The sequence below is a fragment of the Antedon mediterranea genome, chromosome 7 (assembly GCF_964355755.1).
Source record: "Antedon mediterranea chromosome 7, ecAntMedi1.1, whole genome shotgun sequence".
Taxonomy (NCBI): Eukaryota; Metazoa; Echinodermata; class Crinoidea; order Comatulida; family Antedonidae; genus Antedon; species Antedon mediterranea.
The window spans coordinates 15961844-15982451 of record NC_092676.1 but is presented as its reverse complement, the minus strand read 5'-3'; the positions used below and the strand labels follow the sequence as shown (position 1 = coordinate 15982451).

At 34.2% G+C, this 20608-nt stretch overlaps 1 protein-coding gene across 1 annotated transcript in view; it reads left to right on the top strand.

Annotated features, from left to right (window-relative positions):
* The window catches only part of LOC140054178 (uncharacterized), a 145787-nt gene that overhangs the window by 22095 nt on the left and 103084 nt on the right, over positions 1–20608 (top strand). Inside the window, exons 2-7 of the mRNA XM_072099072.1 lie at positions 7807–7993; positions 8747–8849; positions 9129–9219; positions 9363–9408; positions 9669–9738; positions 12051–12153. Of these exons, the coding sequence (XP_071955173.1) occupies positions 7825–7993; positions 8747–8849; positions 9129–9219; positions 9363–9408; positions 9669–9738; positions 12051–12153 (582 nt within the window). The 5' untranslated portion in view covers positions 7807–7824. The remainder of the gene's footprint in view (positions 1–7806; positions 7994–8746; positions 8850–9128; positions 9220–9362; positions 9409–9668; positions 9739–12050; positions 12154–20608) is intronic.

The following is a 20608-nucleotide window of genomic DNA, read 5'->3' as shown; positions in this document are numbered from 1 at the left end:
TCCCAAAGTAATAATGATTTATCTATTCCGCTATGGAATAACTCTCAGGGTAAAAGAACTTTTGTTTATAGATCAACTAAATTATGGAATTCTCTACCAAATAACATAAAATCAGAACTCCATATGTCTTTGGCAACTTTTAAATCTTCACTATAGAAATCATATATGTATTAACCTTTTTGCCTTCACAATTGTAAATAGTTTTATATCTGTTTTCTTTCTTTTTGTTTTTCTTTTATATTTTATTTTTGTTGTAAATATGTTTACTGAACCACTTTGGAAATCAGTACATTTGTATTGAAAGTGTATTTCAGTTTAAAGAAAGAACAAATAAATAAATAAGTAATACTTAGATCTAGAGGTCAAAGCTCTCACCTTAATTTACCCTGGATCATTTAAGGAAATAAAATGATCAAATAAAGTCATCAGTTGCATTACACTGGTTTTATTTCATGTGTTTTAATCAATCAATTTGATTTTCCAATAAAGCACTGGTCATTTTTACACAGATTTTCAGAGAGAGTTTTATTTAATTGTTCATATAAGATGGCAGTAGACCGATTTTAGTTGTTATAACAAAGACCATGTTGCAGCTTAAAATAAATATAAGTTGTATGTGGTTGGAATTGTGTAATAACATTATTATCCATTTTGTTGTCTCATAAGGAATGATTAATTACTTAGTTTTCCAGGGACAACTCCAGAATGATCATCAAATTTTCGGTGTAAAAAATCAGCCTGGGCCTGGCCTACTAAATGGGTTTTTACTTTATAGTGTTGTTGAGTTGAGTCCATTGTTATTAGTACCTTAATATTTATTATTTCAAACATTCCAACCATCAAACATGTGAATGATATATTGTTAAAATATCGTCTATCAATTATCATCAGCGTGTACAGGGTTTGTTTACTAAAAAACCTTTGAACGCCTGCCCGGTGATGTTTTCATACGCCAAGTTCCAAGCATGCCATGTCTGTGAAATATTTATTAAAAGTGTTAAAAAACGTTATTTTCTCAATATCAGGCATTTATAATTCAAATCTATTAGATTAGAATTTTGTGAATATTCCTGTGAGAGATCGACTACAAAAACCATGATTTCACTGTAAGCCAATCAAAGCTGAGCTTTGCCATGATGATCGGCAGAGTTCATGGTTGATTGATTTTGGATTCTGGTTTTTGACGCAAATACCCATAAGCAGAACATTTTATCTCGCACATGGTCTCTCTAGACTAATCCAGGGCCGGATTCAAAGGGTGGCAGGGGGTGGAGATTGGCATAGCCGCACAACTTTGTATAAATATCTACTTAACCGCGTACAGCATTAATGCATTTATTGTAGTAAATGTTTTAACTTATCAATTTGTTGAGTGCGTCTATAGGCTATACAGTACGCATTGAATGCAAAACACTGACTCTGTTTGAAGAATGATCAAAACAATCAAACGATCGGTGGTTCCCACAAAACACACAAAAATGTTTCGTCACCTGTGTGATTACACAAATTACAATTGCTGATATCTGATTTCTGCGCAATACATGTACAGCCAATTAGAGGTGCCATTTATCACTTCTTTTTTTTTTATGTGCGAGAGTACCATTTCTGACCACAGGTTTACCCCATGGTGGAGGTTGTGGCGAGTGTACCTGGTCTGTGGTGCCCGCTCCCCCCCCCCCCCCATTTCAACATGCTGAATCTGCTCCTGTGATCAGTGCTGCACCTACACCAGACTCATGTTCCGGTTCTAACCTCCAGGGGGAAATTTCATTTTTAAATTTTGTTTAGCAATATTGCTAATAAAACTGATTTTCGAGTCGAGAAACATAGTTTTGTATTGTATTTTTTGCTACACAATTTTAAAAATGTGTAGCAAAAAGGTTGTTTTGTATAGCTTTTTGCTATGCTACTGTACACTGGCGAAATTATTCTCTGACCTCTCTTATTAACTTGTTTGGTAATTCCAGTCATTTACTTTTATTATTAGATTAAATTTCATAAAGTTTGTCAACTATTACTTTATTCCAATGATGGTTTAGGCAATCTGAATGCACTGTATATTTGCATGGGTATTTTTAGCTATACATCATCTTATAATATTTCAACAGTTTAATGTCATATTTTATTTCATTATTAAAAGCTAGTAGACTTCCAGGCTACTGTACATATGAATATTTACCTTATGTTGCACATTTTTTTTACACTGGAATGTCAACATAATGAGGCAATTGCTATGATTAAAGTCTGATCATGTGCAGTATTAAATGTGTACAGTAGGCCTACATGTTTAAGAAATTATCTAAGAATTATAATAGACATTTTCAATGTGTCTGTGTTCCTGCTCTACAGGCACATGCCTATGTCCCTAACTCTTAAAGACATTTTAAATGTCCTGTGTCACTGATCTACAGGCACATGTCTGTGTCCCTACTCTAGACATTTCAAATGTCCTGTGTCGCTGCTCTACAGGCACATGTCTGTGTCCCTACTCTAGAGATTTTAAATATCTAATCTAATGATATTTTATTTTTAAACGTGTTTATGCTCTTAAAAGATATTTTAAATGTATTGTGTCCCTTTTCTGAAGACATATTAAATGTTTCCGTGTTCTTATCTAATCTAAAGATATTTTATATTTAAGTGTGTTTTTCCCTACTCTAAAGACATTTTAAGTTTTTCTGTGTCTGCTGCTTTAAAGACATTTTAAGTTAATGTCTGGCGCTATAACATTTTATAATTTGAAAAAGTGTCCTGAGATTTTTTAGAATTTATTTAAAATGATATTAGTTAATAAGATACGTTAATTAGTATTCATAGTTCCTTGCAATGTATAATTAGTGTGAGTTCCCATTTAATATAAGATTTATTTGAAATCTTACATCATAACTTAAAAACTGCTTTTTTTAATGGAATATGTTGTACTTTGCAGTGAATACCACAAGGTACCGTTTTAAAAAAAGCTTTTAATGAAAACAATTACAATTTTGGTTAGGAGTGCTTGACCCTCAGTTTATTCTGAAGCATGGTTGTTTTTTTTTATCACGGATGATTAAAATCCGAACAATTGGCTACAAAAATAAAAATAAGCTAAAGGATTTCTGTAGACAAATAGTGTTCATTGTTGTTAAAAGTACATTTCATTGAATTCAATTACACAATCATTTTATTAGCTTACAATAACCACCTCTTATTATCTGAATAATTAAGAGGTGTGGTTATACTAGTTGATTGGTCTTTCAACATACAATTTGAATATTTAGTACATAGCTGTGATGGGTTGTTCCATTATATTGATGATGATGACGTGAGTTTCAGTTTATTTACCTTTTCTGTACCTGAATGTGTCAGTTTGTAAATATTTATTACAAATTTCTTCATGGAATCATGTTAAACTAAACATTATTTTGAATTTACTGTATACAAAATAATGATTAGATTTGTTTACACTGTAGAATTACGGATTTACTCAATTTAATTATTGGATTCTTTTGTTGATGAAGTTGTCTTTGGCAGAAGTCCATGAACATTATACTTTATGATTTACATAAACAGTTGATCGATTGATTGATTTATGCAGCTGAAGTGTTAACTTTCACCATCTTGTAATATAGTATTCATTACCGTATTTTCAATAAATAAACACCTGTGGAAATATCTTTGAAAGTTGTGCATTTCACCAGCTAACTCTGATAGGTAATGTCATAAGTTGATGATTTTTATTGCAAGACAGTTTATCATCTTGAATGCTAATGGTGTACTGTTTGCTTGATTTAGTTGCTAATAGTTTGGAATTATACTATAAATACTTGCAAAATGATTTACTGTAATAGAAAAAAGTAGAAGAAACTTTCGAACATATCGAATAACAGGAACAACACAGCACATAGAATATTCAGGGTTTTCAACATTAACAACAAAAACTTTGTCCACATCATTCACGAAGACAAAAACGGTAAGCATTCATGTTTGCTCAACACAAATCGTTATGAATCGTAAGTTACTTGCTCGACGGAAATCTGTACCGGTCATTTCTAACATCCAGGATGAAGAAGGAAAAACTCTAAATATTGAATGCACTTTGAAAATATTTCAAGAAAAAAGTGAGAGACAATGGAAACATAATGATTGGTTTCATAAATTTTCAAACAGACGTCGTTCATCAATGCCTGGTGAGCTGCTGGTTAACCAGACGTCCTCTGATAAGGATTATGATAGTAAGAGAAATTCGCTAGATAGCCTAAATACCAATGATAAAAAGGTTAGTAATGAACTTTGAAAGCAGTGGAATTTGAATGTAGAAAACAGTTAAAAGTTCTCATTTAGTGTATTCTAGTTAATAAATTAAATTGTAGTTAAGTTGTACAGTAAATCAGTAAATCCGCTTTCACACAGAGCTGTGATACTATATAAGGGCCTTTTTCTATTGAGCAGAAAATACCGTTTTTAATACCGTTCTTTTCAACGGTTTTGTCTTGCCAGGAGAAATGGGTCTCCACAAAATAGAACCGATCTTAAAAACGGTTTCAAATACCCCAACTAATTCTGGTCGATCGCAAAGAACCGTTCTGAAACTGGTTTCCGTGGAGCAATTTTTAGCTGCAACACAATTTCGGTCTCAATTTGACCCAAAAAACTTAACTCTGCTGCACTGACGATTGCGGTCAACTCGCAGTCAAAACCGCGCGATGAGACCTAGGCCTAGTCATTTTTATTTCTCTAGATAGTGAGTATTTTATTTAACTAAAAAATGTAGACCGATGCAATTACGAGGTTCGTATTAAATATGTGGGGAGAAGAAAAGATGAGGGAGAGGCTAGACGGGAGTCGGAAGAAAGACTTGCATGTTTATAAGAATATTAAAGTGTGTGAAAGACAAGTTCAACTTGACAATATTGGAGGGTGCGACGTACCTTCTAAGGCTTTTAGGAAATGTTTCTCATTCTTCTTTCTATCTCCCATACTACCTCCCATACTTCCAGTTGAAAAATTGACTGCTTTATTTTTCAACAAATGCCATTCTCCCCATTCAACGAATACAAAACATTATTTATTTTATAACACATCTACTTTATTCATTGTAAATCATTGATAAATGCTAGGACGGGAAGCTAAGCAATTAAAAAAAGGGCAGTACTCCAACTTTAGATACGGAGTAGAACTTACTGTAAAGCCTGGTTTCCATAAAATCGCTACATGACCAAGCGTAGCGATTCTATGGAATTCTAAAAGCCGATTGCGTCGGCGACATCTGCGCGTGTAGCGGTTTCAATGAAAACGCTGTAGCGACGGTGTAGCGATTTTATAGAAACCAGGCTTTATAGATGACATGCACAACAAGTCAATCAAACTGAATTCTCATTAGATAGGGCTAATTCCAATTGACACATTAATGCAGAATTGACTAATCAAATTGCAAGAATACAATCAGGTATATGTTATACATCTCATTTCACTGTGACCTAGTTCACGCTCTAATAGTAATAGTAGTAGGATAGAAAATATGTTGGTTTTACAATTTAGTGAAATTGAGTGAATACAAAGTTATGGTATTCATTTATCAAGGAATATTTGTAATTCCTATTTATTATGAGGATTTACTGTTAAATACAAATGGTATTGCTATTTTTATATAGCATAGTCACCTAGTTATTCAGTTTATAGTGAATGCGGCTTCGATTTAGTTATTGTTCTGTTTAAAAGGCTGACTAACTTTTAACCCTTTTAAAGTGAAATAAATATCTATCTTTTCACATTTAGTTTTATTCTATTTGCATCGTTTGAAAGCCTTTCTTCACAACTTTACAACAAGCCTGCACTTTCTTGTATTATTAAGTGCCCTTTTTAAGAGACATAAGACCACTAGTAAAAGGATGGTAAATAGTCGTAGCTAGCCTAGATAATGATGACTTTTGCCCTCTTTTTTTGGAAAAAAGTACCCTCCTTTAAAAATCGCTACTGGATTTTACCAAGAAACCAAAATGTTGTTTTTGGCATTAAAAAAAATAAATAATACTGTACCCTACCATTAACTTTAAAAAAATAAACAAGAAGAAGTAATTTTATTAATATATAAAAATACCAAAATGGACAGAGGTTGTATTATTTTGTAATTTTTCATTTTTCATAAATTCGCTTTATTCATTTGGATATGAAAAAGAAACAAAACAAAAACCAATTTGACAGTCACACTCACTGTATATGTATTTAAATAATAATTTGTTGGAAAAATATTACTATTGTTACAGTATTGCTCTATACACCTACATTTCATTTAATTACTTTTAGGCCAGGGTGGTATTAATAAAAATGCATACAGTGGAATGGATTGACTTTTTTATATATATTTGTCTTTTATCATGTACAACCGCAACTCTTTTTTTGTTTGTTAGCTGTACAATGATTTCTTAGATTTTAAGCTTCTTTTTTTTATGATGTTGGCTCTGAGCCGGTTGCGGCATAATAATACCTAAAGTGTAAAGTGCTTCCGGGAGCTTCCCCAGGAAATTTTGACAGGCCCAACCAATAGATTCTTACACACATGCCTCTCCCTATCTCATTTGGAACCTCCTGGCTGCCTACTGTAGTACTACTAAATGAGACATAAAGGTAAAGGGTAAAGGGTGAGTCCCGTGTTCTCTGAACGTAGGGGAATGAGCTGTTAGGAGCTCATTGTACTAAGCCTCGGCATTATGTGGTAGGGTGGCCAGTTCCTTCCCACACCGCCTTTTTTCTCCCTAGTATTTTCAACCAGGTACTCATTTTACAGCTGAGTGGAGTGGGAGTTGTCGGGCATTGAACCCGGGTCTATCTATACGACAGTGAAGTGTCCTAACCACTCAGCTATCCAACTCCTCAAATGAGACATACATTGATATAATATTTTAGGCCCTGTTTCTGCTGCCAACTAAATACCGTATATTATACGGTATTTTTTGAATACCGTATATATACGGTATATTTTTGGCAGCAGAAACTGCGCTCATAAAAAATATACCGTATTTTGTATACGGTATTTTCTCCACAAAATTTGTGGATAAAATACGGTATTTACAAATTTATACCGTATTTTTTGTACCCGTTTCTGCTGCCAATAAAAAATACCGTATTTTTTTTTACATGACAAAAGGTCACCATTCGTGTTTTTATTTTCTGTCGCTGTTAGCTGCTTTACACACATGTATATATATATATTCGGCGAAAATGTGGAGCGAATACGTTACAGTTTTACTAAATAAATGTGTGTGGGGAAGCTAAAATGTCTGACCAACTAAAAGGTAATAAAAGGGACAACCACATTTATAAACACATTTCTAAAAAAATAAAGCAGGAGTATGGAATAAACTTGTCTCCAAAGCAAGTAAACTCAAAGCTGAAGAGCCTGCGAAAGCAGTACAACATTGCAAAATACAATAACTCGGGGAGGGAACGAATTAATTGTCCCCATTACGATGTTTTCTGTGCTCTCACAACATCTCTATCAATAGGGCTAGGCTGTTGAAAGTGAGACGTAAAACTTCCTTTATTGCGACTTTTAATTATCGATCAAATAAATGAATGGCAATTTGGGTAAAAAAGATGAAATTTAACACGACCACCCAAGAAGTATTGTTAGCAGAAACGGGGTACTAAAAAATACGGTATAAAAAATACCGTATTTTATACCGTATTTTTATACCGTATTTTGAGCAGTTGCAGCAGAAACAGGCCCTTAGTTGGAGGTGCTTCAGCTTTTTATCTATTGACCTCATGTTAACTGTACTTTTGAAGGAATGTTAACACTCTTTGATTTTGTTTCTTAATTGTCAGCTTTTTGGTGAACATGGAATGCGTGTTCGTGATCTGATAGCTGATGTGATATTTCAACACAAGTTACCACATTTTCGCGTCAAGTTGGCTACAAGTCGTGCAGTTGTTAATGAGGATGCTGACGCAGTTTTACTCAATGACAAAGACATTTTAATAGAGTTTCCAAAAGATGATGATTTCGGAACAGGTAAACATTTTGTTTTTAAATCTAGAGAAACTATCAGTTCTTTCTACTACTAAAAATGATGCCTGTTTTTACAGTGCTATATATTGGGTACAAAAAGTATTTACTCAGGAATTACTTACTTTGCTTATATTTCCTACTTGTATAAATCATAATGGGTTTCTTAACTTTTCCATACTGCATTTTTTTCGTTTTGAAATTTGAATTAATTTTTAAATATTTACTAAACTTCCCTTTTTAGAAAACTCTCGCATTAAAAACCCCTATGTTACTATCTAATCAGTGCATAGGGTACATCTTGTACAGTAAGTTTATTACTCTCCATAAGATGACATACACTTTTTGACCAACCAATAATGAAATAAATAAATTCAAATACCTGGAGTATTGAGCAACACAAAATATCATCATTGCCATACACAAGCTAAAAGTTTGGTCTTCTTTCTAGCTAACAAACCTCTAGTAGCTTAACAGCTATGAGCGCTCACTGGCTAAGCTCCAGAGCCCAGATAGAAATTCAGGCATTAAAATATGTTGATAAAGACTAAAAAAGCCGAGGCCTCCAGCGTTGGAGGCGGGGGGGGGGGGAACTTGGGGAGCCTCAGGCCCCTGCATTACGCCACTGTAAACCTCTGATGGTCACCTCCTGTAAGCAGACACTTTCTTGTCCTTTTACAAAGAGTTCAACATTGAATTGATAACTCCAACTCCATTATTACTCTGATGTACTAAACTGTATAAAGATTGTTAATTAAGGTGATGATAAGGTGTTGTATCATCTGAAAGCTTTGGCCTATACTGAAGAAAGTTACTTAGATCTTTTAAAGTGTTTACAAACTACATATGCAAATCCAATAAAGTAAGTAAACAAAATAAGGTTTATTATAAATGTATATTTTATATCGTATTACTCAATTTAACATTTTTTACATCAAAAAAATATTTTTGTAATGTTTTGTTACATATTGGTGTTACACATACAGCATAAGAATAACATGGCTTATGCACGCGGTAATATAATCCATTGATTGAGATACCAAGGTGTTCACATGTACGGCTGGTTGTGGATCAGTACTTTGATTTTCACAATAGAAAACATTTTAGTATTAACTGAAGTAATGTTAATATTATATTTTAGAGATGAACCATTTTTGACAGAGGATGAGTATCAAGTAGTCTTTGGAAAGCTAGAATCTGTTTTAAATGCTAGTTCAACACTGTTATCTAAGGTAATTCAAGTTCAATATAATATTATTCAGCAAAAAGTTTGCTTTTTATAGAGGGCAGTGTTATACTTTTTTTTCTGGTTCATATCAGTCAATTTTGAAAATACATACATTATGTAATAGTTTATTCTTTTACCTACCTCTAGTTAAAGAAAATAACTGATGACTGGAAAGAAGAGGATACAACATTAGGTATGTTTTTAATTGAAATAATGTTCATTTTGATAAATGTATGCATAATATAACATTCTAATATTATTAAGATGTTCTTAAAATATGTCTCTTAATCTTGCTGTCCAATTCTGATGCTAACACTGGAACAAATTATTATTTATTTCGTCATTGCAGTGTTTTTTAGTCTATTGTACTGAAATGTGAAACAATTATGCACTACTATTATTATTTTATTTAATACAAATTTAAAGCTTTTTTAACAATTTTTGTTTAAACAGGATGTCTTTTTGGTGAAGATTTTTGGAAAATATATGTGGATTATTATACAAATTATAAGCAGCTTAGCAGGTATGTTACATACATTTCATACATATTTGTTTATCTGTTAAATTAATAAATATAGGCCTATACTGTACCCCTGGATACAAAACTTGCGATAAATCAGCTGTTTCTAAAACGTTCCAGCATTACTGGATTTTTCATTTGCACCTTAAACGCAAGCCTATTAATCACATGAAAATAAGAATCTGAGCGACAAGTTTCATTTCATTTCAAGGACATTTATTAATATCAATAATGGCAAAATAATACATATATTATTATATAATCATTTTGTAGACCATTATTGGGTATCCTGTATTAGAAGAAAACTAAATTTCTTGTCGCATACACTACAGGAAAAAAAAGATAACAATAACAAATCAACATAAAAAAAAAACTGCTTACAACTTATTTTAAAGTGTTATTAAAAAATTTAGTTGATTAGTTAGTGGATTAAGCATTTTTTAACTGTCATCCTTATCCCATGTTCGTAGAATTCTTGATCTAAAAAATGGTAGCAAACTTTATAAGAGGAACCGTAAATTATAGTTCTGAGGTGTTAGGCCTATGTGAGAAAAAACTATAAAATAATAAGTATCAGTAGATAGATTATTATGGAAGAATTTATAAATAATAGATGCAGCAGCTGACACAATAGGTCATTGACATTTACTGTAATATTAAAATCTTTAAAAAGTGGCTTAAGAAAGGAAAACATATAAAACAGGCTATGCCTACTGTATTTCATCGACAACAGGTTCCTAGCCTTGGCGCCGCACATGGGACATCACAGTACAATTTTGTCACCCAAGTATGAAATATTTTGTTGAGTTTACCTGAGTAAACTTTTGTATTCCAAACGAACGGTTCTTCTAATTGAGTCCAAAGAGTTACATGTTTAATTGATTTTAGTACAAACACAACCTATGAAATAATTGATACTCCTTGATTGTGTCGCACTAACGAGTTCAATTGGTTAAGTTTACTTCAGATTACCAACTTGTATGCTAAATAATGATTTGTATTGTGTGCAGTTTTTGGTTAATAAATCATGTGGCAAGTCAAGAAGGGTATAAGTTATTGCCAATGTGTATGTGAGATTCAAATATCCAGAATTTTATTACTGTAAAACCACAAATTAAGAGCTGTATAGACTTTTGGCTCCTTGTAGTTGTTATTTAAAATAGTGCCTATTTGCACCTATTAGACCCCATTTACACTTACGATTTAGGCCGGCCCTGGGTCGGCAATTGATAAGTGTAAATACTCCAAAAAGTTAGGCCGGCCCTGGGCCGGACGCAGATCTGGGCCACCTCTCCAGGTAGGTTCAGGAGCGGCTTTTACGTTTGGGCCGGCTTACGCAGTGAACCGTGAACAACGTTTGACCTTTTTATGAGGTTGTTGTTATGACGATCCGACATTCTCAGTACATACCGTACCTTCCTCCTTTTCGGGCGACAATTTGTTTTCTTCATTATATAGTTAAATTTATTTTCCGACATCTTCTTTCAATAAAGTATTCCTCCGCTTGTTTCGCATATACATAAAATATAGCCATATTATATATAAAACAGTGGAGTTCATTTTGTTTTTAATGGGACAAAAAACAACAATACAGTATAAATATAAAACGGTCGGTTCGCGCGGAGAGTTGAATTGACGATCGAGAGAGAAAAATGTAAACAAACTGTACTTCGTATCCCAGCATGCAATGGTACTTCCGATAAAATTATTTACGACCAGTAATCTGCGTCGCTAGTGTAAACGCTCTGGGGCCGGCCTAAAAGGTAAATATTTGCAACCGGCCCAGGACCGGCCCTGGACCCAAACGTAAGTGTAAATGGGGTCTTAGTCAGCACAGGGCTAATATTATGAGTCTAACTTTGCTCGGCTCCTCATATCATCTTGTTTAGTGTTACATTTCTAAATTTAATTCAGATTTATTGTTCACACAATCATACTCTGAGGTGGATACTGCATTTATTAACAAAATGACAGATTTATATGATATTTGTCAATAATCAAACATATTTTTAATGAGTTTTTAAATTATTTTAACTGAATCAAAAGTTGTTAAATGTTTGATGGGAGTTCATTCCAAAGAGAGGATGCAACAAAGAAAAAAAATGAAAACATCAATTTAGTTAAATTTACTTGTTATCATTTCAACAAACAAGTTGCATATTGTAAATGCTTTCGAATTTTTAAAAATGATTATATTATATGCTTTTAGAAATTTAATTAAACAATTGTAGTCCTATTGTATTAATTATTATTGTAATATAATTATTGGTTGTTGTGATTTCTTATTGTATACACACCTCTTTTCTTATCTTAAGTCTTCTGCATCAAAAGGTGGCCACAAGTCGGGAATTTGTCTCCTTTTGTAAATCTCAACGCGGTGCTATCAGGCATTCTGTAGAGTCTTTGCTTCTTCTACCGGTAAGTGCATTTGATGTTGTTCATAAAATATAGGAAGTTACTTAAATTGTAGAATGAGATTCTTAATGCAGAATATACACAAATTTCATGTTGGACTGGTGGTCCATATCGTCTTAAACTTCTCCCAATGTAAATTTATTATGAAAATTAAGATTAGGCCTCTACTGGCTCAAGGAGGCCTACCATGATCAACAGGACCAACAGATTTACATCCCAATCAAAGGAAGAGGCATTGAGAGTAAAGAATCTTGCCTAAAGGATACAATAATTATGGTATACACTAGATGGGCCTGGAACCCATGCTTCACAAATCTCCTACCATACTACTTTTAGTTTGGCTACAGGATCTACTGTTCATGTTGCATGTTGTATTATTTGATTAATGTGATTATAATAATGATGTTGACTATAAAATGGTGTGTACAGGTTTTTCAGTAGTTATTCTTTCAGTCCTTGAGTTTTTAAGTTCAAGAGAGGATTTCATAAAAATACACTGATACAAGCAACTTTAATTTCTGTATTGCAATTGAATATTAAACTATACGCAGCATGCAGATACAGCAGAACCCTTAATAAGGAGAAACTTTCAAAATCCAACCCCTCTTACTTGTCTCCTTTATAGAGGTTGACCCTAGTGCATTTTCCCTGTTCGTTTTATTGAGAATATAATCCTCTTTATAATGGGAGGTTGTACTGTAATTGAAAATAAACTACGTACATATTTATCCCTTTATCAATTTAAATGAAAAGTAATGCAAGACTACCTATGTGTTTATAACGGAATGCCCATATCACATTGCGGGTATTTATTAAGTTACAGTAGGTTTTGAGCAGGTTTGGTTAATGCCATCGACCTCTTTTAACAAAAAAACCTTAACGGCATTATATTCCCCGTATATATTCCCAGCACACAGTTCTATGAGAGAGAAAGAAACACAAAATAAAACAAAGCAGATACTCTAAAATAAGAATAAATCACCTGATAGATGATAGAGTTCAATTGATCACTGAAGAGGATGATGTCATCATTGCTCATGATGATGCTATTATTAGCACAATTTATATTAAGATAACATCATTAAAATGAGTTACTTGCTTGTTATTCACTAATTAGGGCAATACTACACCCAAGTAGAGAGTAATGATAAGGCTGTAGTAAAGTATGTTTACAGCTATTATGTTACCCTGCTGTAAATTAGTTTGTCTTTTTTAGGGGTTGTAGGCAGTCAATGCCACCTTCATCTTTTTAATTTTTATTTATTACGCTCATGTAAATCAACACTATTTTCTTTGTTATTCATGAAAGGATTATAAAACTATAATTACTGTAATCATAGAGTAGTTCACTAAGTATAATATCGCTATGCTGTAATACAGTAGTGGGTTGTCAATTCTTTCAGTACAGCTCCAATCTCTTGAAAAAATGGATACACACCACATCTGAAGTTTTAAAAACGGGAGGTGGTATTTTGTTAAGGTCAACAGCGCCCTTTATTATCAAGACCAGGGAGACATAAGGAGTTCTGTGTGACGAGCAAGCGGTATCTATGTGTGGGGAATTTCCTTTCCGTTCAGAAAAAAATAAAAAATTATCGTTAATGGCTTAAATATTGTAAATTTATTTGTGTGTATACTATAAAGGTGTTTTGTTATATTTGAATGTAGAAAACAACACATTTAGTAATCCGGGAGAAAATGTGAAAAACCAGGAGCACGATGTTAGGCCAGAAGACTTTTAAAATATGGGAGTCTCCTGGCCAAAGTAGATTAATTAAGAACTTTTGGAAATGGGAGAGGGGAAGGGAGAAGAGGAACTGAAAAATTATTACTTTTTTGATGCAAAAAATACATACACAATTGGTATAAATACGTCCTTAGTGATGTTTCGTTGACATGCTGTCAACTTCTTTAAATAACTGTTTGGATGGTCTGTACAGTCTTAGAGACCTTGTGTAGCGCGTCGTTGTCGTGTTTTGGTTCAACAAAAAGTAATAATGTTCCAGTTAATTATATTCGGAACCAGATGAATTTATTTAAGAGAGAAGGGGAACATCTAGTGTGTCTACATGACAACCAGACTTGTGTAATATTAACAACTTATTTCTAACCGTAAAGTGTAGCCATCAAAAAGTAATTATCCTCACTATATATGACCTCCCTTTTCTCGCGAGTCTGCGCCCATAAAACCAGAGTGTTCCTGATCAGTGATCCAGCACCACTTGTATAAATATTTCTTCCACTATTTCTTCAATGTTAGAACACAATTGCAACAGCAATGGTTTTTCTTGAGTTTTGTAGTGAGTGTCGATGTTTGTCATTGTTGTTGAGACAAGTAAAGTCTTTCATCCATTCAAACTTGGACTTAGTTTCAGGTTGAATCTTATAAGAAAATAAAATGAACTGTTTTAAGTAGAGTAGTATTCATTTAGTAATGATGAGTAGAAAAATATATCAAATTTTATCAACTAAAGGATAAATAGGTTATACTGTACTTGAAATCATACTATTGAACTTTCACATTGGCACGGTAAACGAAGGAGACAGTAACTTTAAATACAAAGGACTAAAACTGCGTATAATGCATATAAGCCCAGTACACTCTGTTCTGTTCATCATAGCGACTGTATTTGATTAATTTAACCATCACACTCTGTTAATTTACCGTCTCCTTTCGTATACCATCCCAATGTAACAGCTTATACATACATGCTGTCAGCACCTCCATGCTGTCAGTGTCATAGTCTTAGTTTGCACACACTTGCCATTTCCTTCAAACAATTAAAATGTGATTTGAACAAAAAAATTCTGATCACAAATGTTAACTTACCGAAGCAAGATATGTTAACAGGTGTGTAAATCTACTTTAAAAATCTTTCCATCCTCTTTTTGCCAGTATCTCTTGGGATTGTTTGGTCAACAGGTTTTTTGGATTTCTGAACAATAATAAAATCCACAGATTTAGATTTTGGATAATGTTTTTTCCCAAAAAACTCCATAGCATGGAGCAATTTGATAAATTAGTCACTAAATTATCATCACCCATTAGAATGCTGAATTCCATTTCAAGTTGGCAATCTCTTAGTGTCTTTAATTCCTTTCCTATCAAAGATCCATCATCACAAGAAGGCAAGATTGCTGCTAGTTCCTCTTTCAGATTAAACTGTTGACACCAGTTTCCATTGGCAGCAGATGCAATACTTTTTAAAGCACGCTTTCTTAAGGCAAGGTCTTTCATCTGTTTTGTTTCTTGTAATAGTCGCTTTGCACCTTCTAAACTTCCCATTTCTGTTGCACATGTAAACATTCTTATTGCTTAATGCTATCTCCAGCTGCTTTCTCTCCTTTTGCTACAAATAAGTCCATGGTAAGTTGACGGACATTTTCTTGATCTTTATCCTCACCTCTGATAATGGCTAACATGTTACTGCAAACATCAAGATTAACAATCTTCAAATTCACTCTGGCGAAACTAAAGAGAAGTTCTCTTTTTTGCTCTTGGTTTGGATTTGGTAAGCGTCCATAGTGAAATGCTCTCAAGGCTCCCTAATAATAACTATAAGCAATCTCAAAGTTACCAACCTTTTCATGAAGCTTTGCATTTTCTAAGTTTGGTACAAATTTTCCTTGGCCATTTAACTTTAGGATTTTGATATCAAAAGGTTTTTGTAAATATTTGATTAGTTTATCAACATAATTTTGGTACTCATCTATGAATTCAATAGGTCCATAATACCAGAAGTGTTCTTGACAAATGATTCAAGAGCAATATCTAAACAAACTTGTTTTCTCAAAGTTGCCTCTTCATATAGTTTTATTGATATCAAATAATGTGCATACTGCTGGTTGATGTCAAACTTTTCAAATGGATCGTCATCAAACTCAAGGAGGAGATTATCATACATATCACATATTTCGCTGTGTTCTCTAATTAAATGGAGGGCATTTACTTGTATTCTGGCTCCAATGTCAGATGGTTTGAGTCTGATGGCACTCTCAAGACATTGTAATTGTTTTCTTGTTTCATTCTTTTCCCGGTAAATAACTGCCTCTTGAACATAGATACAGGCTGCTTCACCACATGTTTCTTTAGCATGTTCTATAACATTATGAGCTTCTTTAAAGTATCTGGAGTCACATTTAGGCTGACTACATTTCCAGTTGTTTTTTTTTTCTTCTACATGTACAACTGCCCATCCGGATATAACATTGAGCAACAATACTCAATACTCTTGGTGTGGAAGCATGTTCTTGTGCTTCTTTGAGTAGAGTCATTATTTTGACTACAGCAGGATCTTCCTCTTTAAACACAAGTTGATGGTCGTCATCTTGGTTTGTTGATGCATTTCTTGTAGACTCTGTTTCATATTCTCTTCTGTATATGTCAGCTAAGATCACCTTTGCATAGGCATGATCAGCGTCTAGCAGTGGTGGCGCCAGCGGGGGGGGGGGGGGGGGCTACGGGGGCTCTAGCCCCCTCGTCGGGGAGCCTAGACCCCCCGTCGGGGAACACGGGTACTTTTTGTCGGGGAATATAATATACAGTAAAAAACGTTCGCGTTCACTTCATATAGCTTCAGCGCCTAGAAAACCACGACGTTCCATTGACCGTGAGAGTACGTCAGGAGGGCTATTATGCACTTTTATGCATTCATTATTGCCAGAGATCTAACTACTAAACAATAGCTAGTACGCACTTGTTTGGCGGTATCCCTTTGTACGAATCGTTCACCGTTGGGTCGAGACGCGTGATATCATGTTCCATCCAGGGACCAAAATGTGTAATGTAGTTATTTTCCAGGCGAAGTTTACCGACGGTTACCGAAGGGAACACGGGTACTTTTTGTCGGGGAATATAATACTGTATACAGTAAAAAACGTTCGCGTTCACTTGGTAGCTTCAGCGCCTAGAAAACCGCGACGTCTCATTGACCGACCGTGAGAGTACGTCAGAGTGCTATTATGCAATTTATATGCATTCATTATTGCCAGCAATCTAACTTACTACTAAACATTAGCTAGGTACGCACTTGTCTGGCGGTATCCCTTTGTACGAATCGTTCAACGTTGGGTCGAGACGGGTGATATCAAGTTCCATCCAGGGACCAAAATGTGTAATGTAGTTATTTTCCAGGCGAAGTTTACCGACGGTTCGGGTACTTTTTGTCGGGGAATATAATTCGTTCGCGTTCACTTCGTAGCTTCAGCCCCTAGAAAACCTCGATGTTTCATTGACCGTGAGAGTACGTCAGAGTGATATTATGCACTTTATATGCATTCATTATCGCCAGCGATCTAACTTACTACTAAACAATAGCTATAGGTACGCACTTGTCTGGCGGTATCCCTTTGTACGAATCGTTCAACGTTGGGTCGTGATATCATGTTCCGTCCAGGGACCAAAATGTGTACTGTAGTTATTTTCCAGGCGAAGTTTACCGACGGTTACGTCGTGTACTGTGTCGACGACGCTACACTACAGCAAAAACGAATTATGTTAATTGTTCGTAGGTTCACCAATTTTTTAATTTACAAGTAACCTTCTGTACCGTGGGGCACCTAAAATAAATATTTCATCCATTACTAAACAAAAAAACATGCCATTTTCGCTTAGCCAACATCTTATTATAGCTAAGTTATTAAATTTTCAATGTCCTGTATGTCATGAATTTCTCACCACTCGGAAGTCCAGATGGTACGCAGGCATACACTTGGGAGGAATAAACTTATTTCCCCGACTGAAAAGGTCTACGCTTGCGTTTTTTAAGCCTCTGGGCCTGATGTTTCCAAAGTATAAAATGCAGCTCTAGTTTTAAACATTTTCTTAGCTCAGCCCCAACAATAAAGCTGGTCATATTTCGAAGTACAAGAAGTGCATTTTCCGGGACCTAACATCTCTATTTTTCAAACATTTCTTAGCTCAGTCACAACCATGATAGGGACTTATATATTTTGTTTCATGTTTTGAAGTATAATAAGTCCAATTTCCAGGACCTCCAACTCTATTTTTCTAAATTTTCTTTGAACTTTTATTTTTTAAATTGAAAAATATGGATTGAAACAGTCGTCGCGCACCGTTTTTTTGCACGCAGTATTTTATTTATGCATTATAAAAAATGGAAAAAAATGGCTACCCTAAATCTGATTAAAATGACCTCAAATGATGCTAGAACGCGTTGCTTCCTGTCCCCCAGCCTTGTGATGCTTGCTTCGCTCGCATAGCCCCCCTCGTCGGGGAATGTAGCCCCCGCGTCGGTAAGATCCTGGCGCCACCCCTGGCGTCTAGTTTCAAAATTTTATTCATGATTGATTTAACATCACTTAATCCAAAACATTGATACTTTGCTAAATTTTTTGTGAATCTTCGCCATTTTATATGCCCAAGCAGAAACATCCACTCAACATTTTGTGGACATATTTCAGTTGCATGTTTCAGCTCATCTTCACTTTCTTTGCACCTTGATGTTGATAACATTGAAAGTGCAAACCCTTTGGTTGTACAAATACTCGCATCAAATTATGTTTTTTTGTCACCCTCGTATGCTGTAAGAAGTGCCTTGAGTTTCTTGTAACTCTCTTTCTTCTGCTTGAGATTGGTTGCAAACTTGCATTTTAATGCCCAGTATATTGATTTATAACCATCTTTGATTGGTCCATCAGGTAAGTTTGATATCTCCTGAAGAGCATCTTCATTCTTTTTCTTAGCTTCTTCTATTTATTGTATTTCCTTTAAACTTTGATACATGTAAGTAACTTTCAAATAGAAGAGTCTCAATGGTGAATGATCCTCTGTCTTCTCTGTGCTCTGCAATTGATTGTTTGACTGATTTAAATGATTTAGATGAATTTTCAAGATTCCAATTTGCATGAAATTCAACCAATTTCAGTAAATTGTTGTAGTCAGAAATGTTGATTTCCATTTTATTACTGTCAACAAAAATTAAACAAATATTAGGTGACATGACTGTTAAAATCTAATTCAATAATAAACATTTATTTTTGTTTTAATTGTTAATAAACATATTTCCCTATACAGTATGTCTTTCAGTCAAACAAATATAAATGTTTATTTTATTGCTGGTTCTGCTTAATAGTTTGTATGGTAACTAGTGCATTGTTTCTCTTTTTTTATCGTAATTACCATAAAACGTACATTTAAGACCTGGTTTAATGTTTTTAAAGTAATAATATATATGCATTATTTTTACAAAACGTCACAAATTGTAGTAAATGGGTCTTTAAGTAGGAAGCCAATCAATGATAATGGTAGTATACGGCTCCTGCCTCGCTTTAGGAAGAGTCTGAGAGTGATAATTTGTTTTCATATTTTAATGTAATGTATCTATTAGAAAATGAAAATGTTCTTCGTCGCCTATAATGTGCAATTGATCTGGAAATTCCCCATCCTGATGTATTCAAATATTACACTCTAGGGTGTGTTGTTGGACTATGATCTAGATCTCATAATCCAACAAAGTTCATTCTTCTAAAACTACATTCTATCATATCTTTGCAATATTACACAATAATAGATAAAAAGAATTTAGGTACCTGGGTCGACTGATGAGTAAACAAAAACAGAAAAAAAATTCAAAACTTTCTTCATTACTATTAGTACATTTGTTATTCTTTATTATATCATCAAAATTGTAATTTTTACTTTGGTATTCATCTATCCCACTTGCAAGGTTTTTGGGATGTTGCAACCTACATGTAAATTGGTACACACAAATTTGACTTTTGGGTCTTCTTTAACAAAACTTGTTATTTTAGATTGTGGAAATACATTGGATATGGTTTTAATTAAATCAATTTTCAACTGTCATGAACTCTGTTTTTAAAACTATGATTGGAATTCCCCCAATATTCATAAAATGAGGGAACATTATTACCGTATATTTCGGTGTATAAGTCGCACTTTTGACACGCAAATTTGACCTCTAAATTAAGGGTGCGTCTTATACACCGAACATAAATGCCTCACCACACAGATTGTACATAGGCCTAGGCTATCGTCACCTCGTTTGCTAGGCCTGAGTAGGCTAGGCCTAGCTACAGTAACTAACTAACGTAATGGCAACCTGCTTCTGCCTAGGCCTAGTTTTCAAGTCATTTTAGCATGATGTTATACTAAATATGATGAAAAGATTTGTTCATTATGGCGCTCCGATAAAATTTCATTTGTAAACGTTTACGTCGTACGATTGGAATAGTATTTATTTATACAGTAGTTATACGCACGATCGCCGTACCCCAAGCGCAAGCCCTTCTTTTGGTGGCACATGGTGTACGGTATTCGACTAGTATATTCTCCAGGTGATTATAGCATGGACCTAGCGTACACACTTCTCGGATACATAGATACTAATCGAATACGATTGTCCATGAAAACGTGCGCCCTCTCGAAATGATCGAGCGAGGCTAGCCCACACACGTGCGTGTTACACACACGGTCATG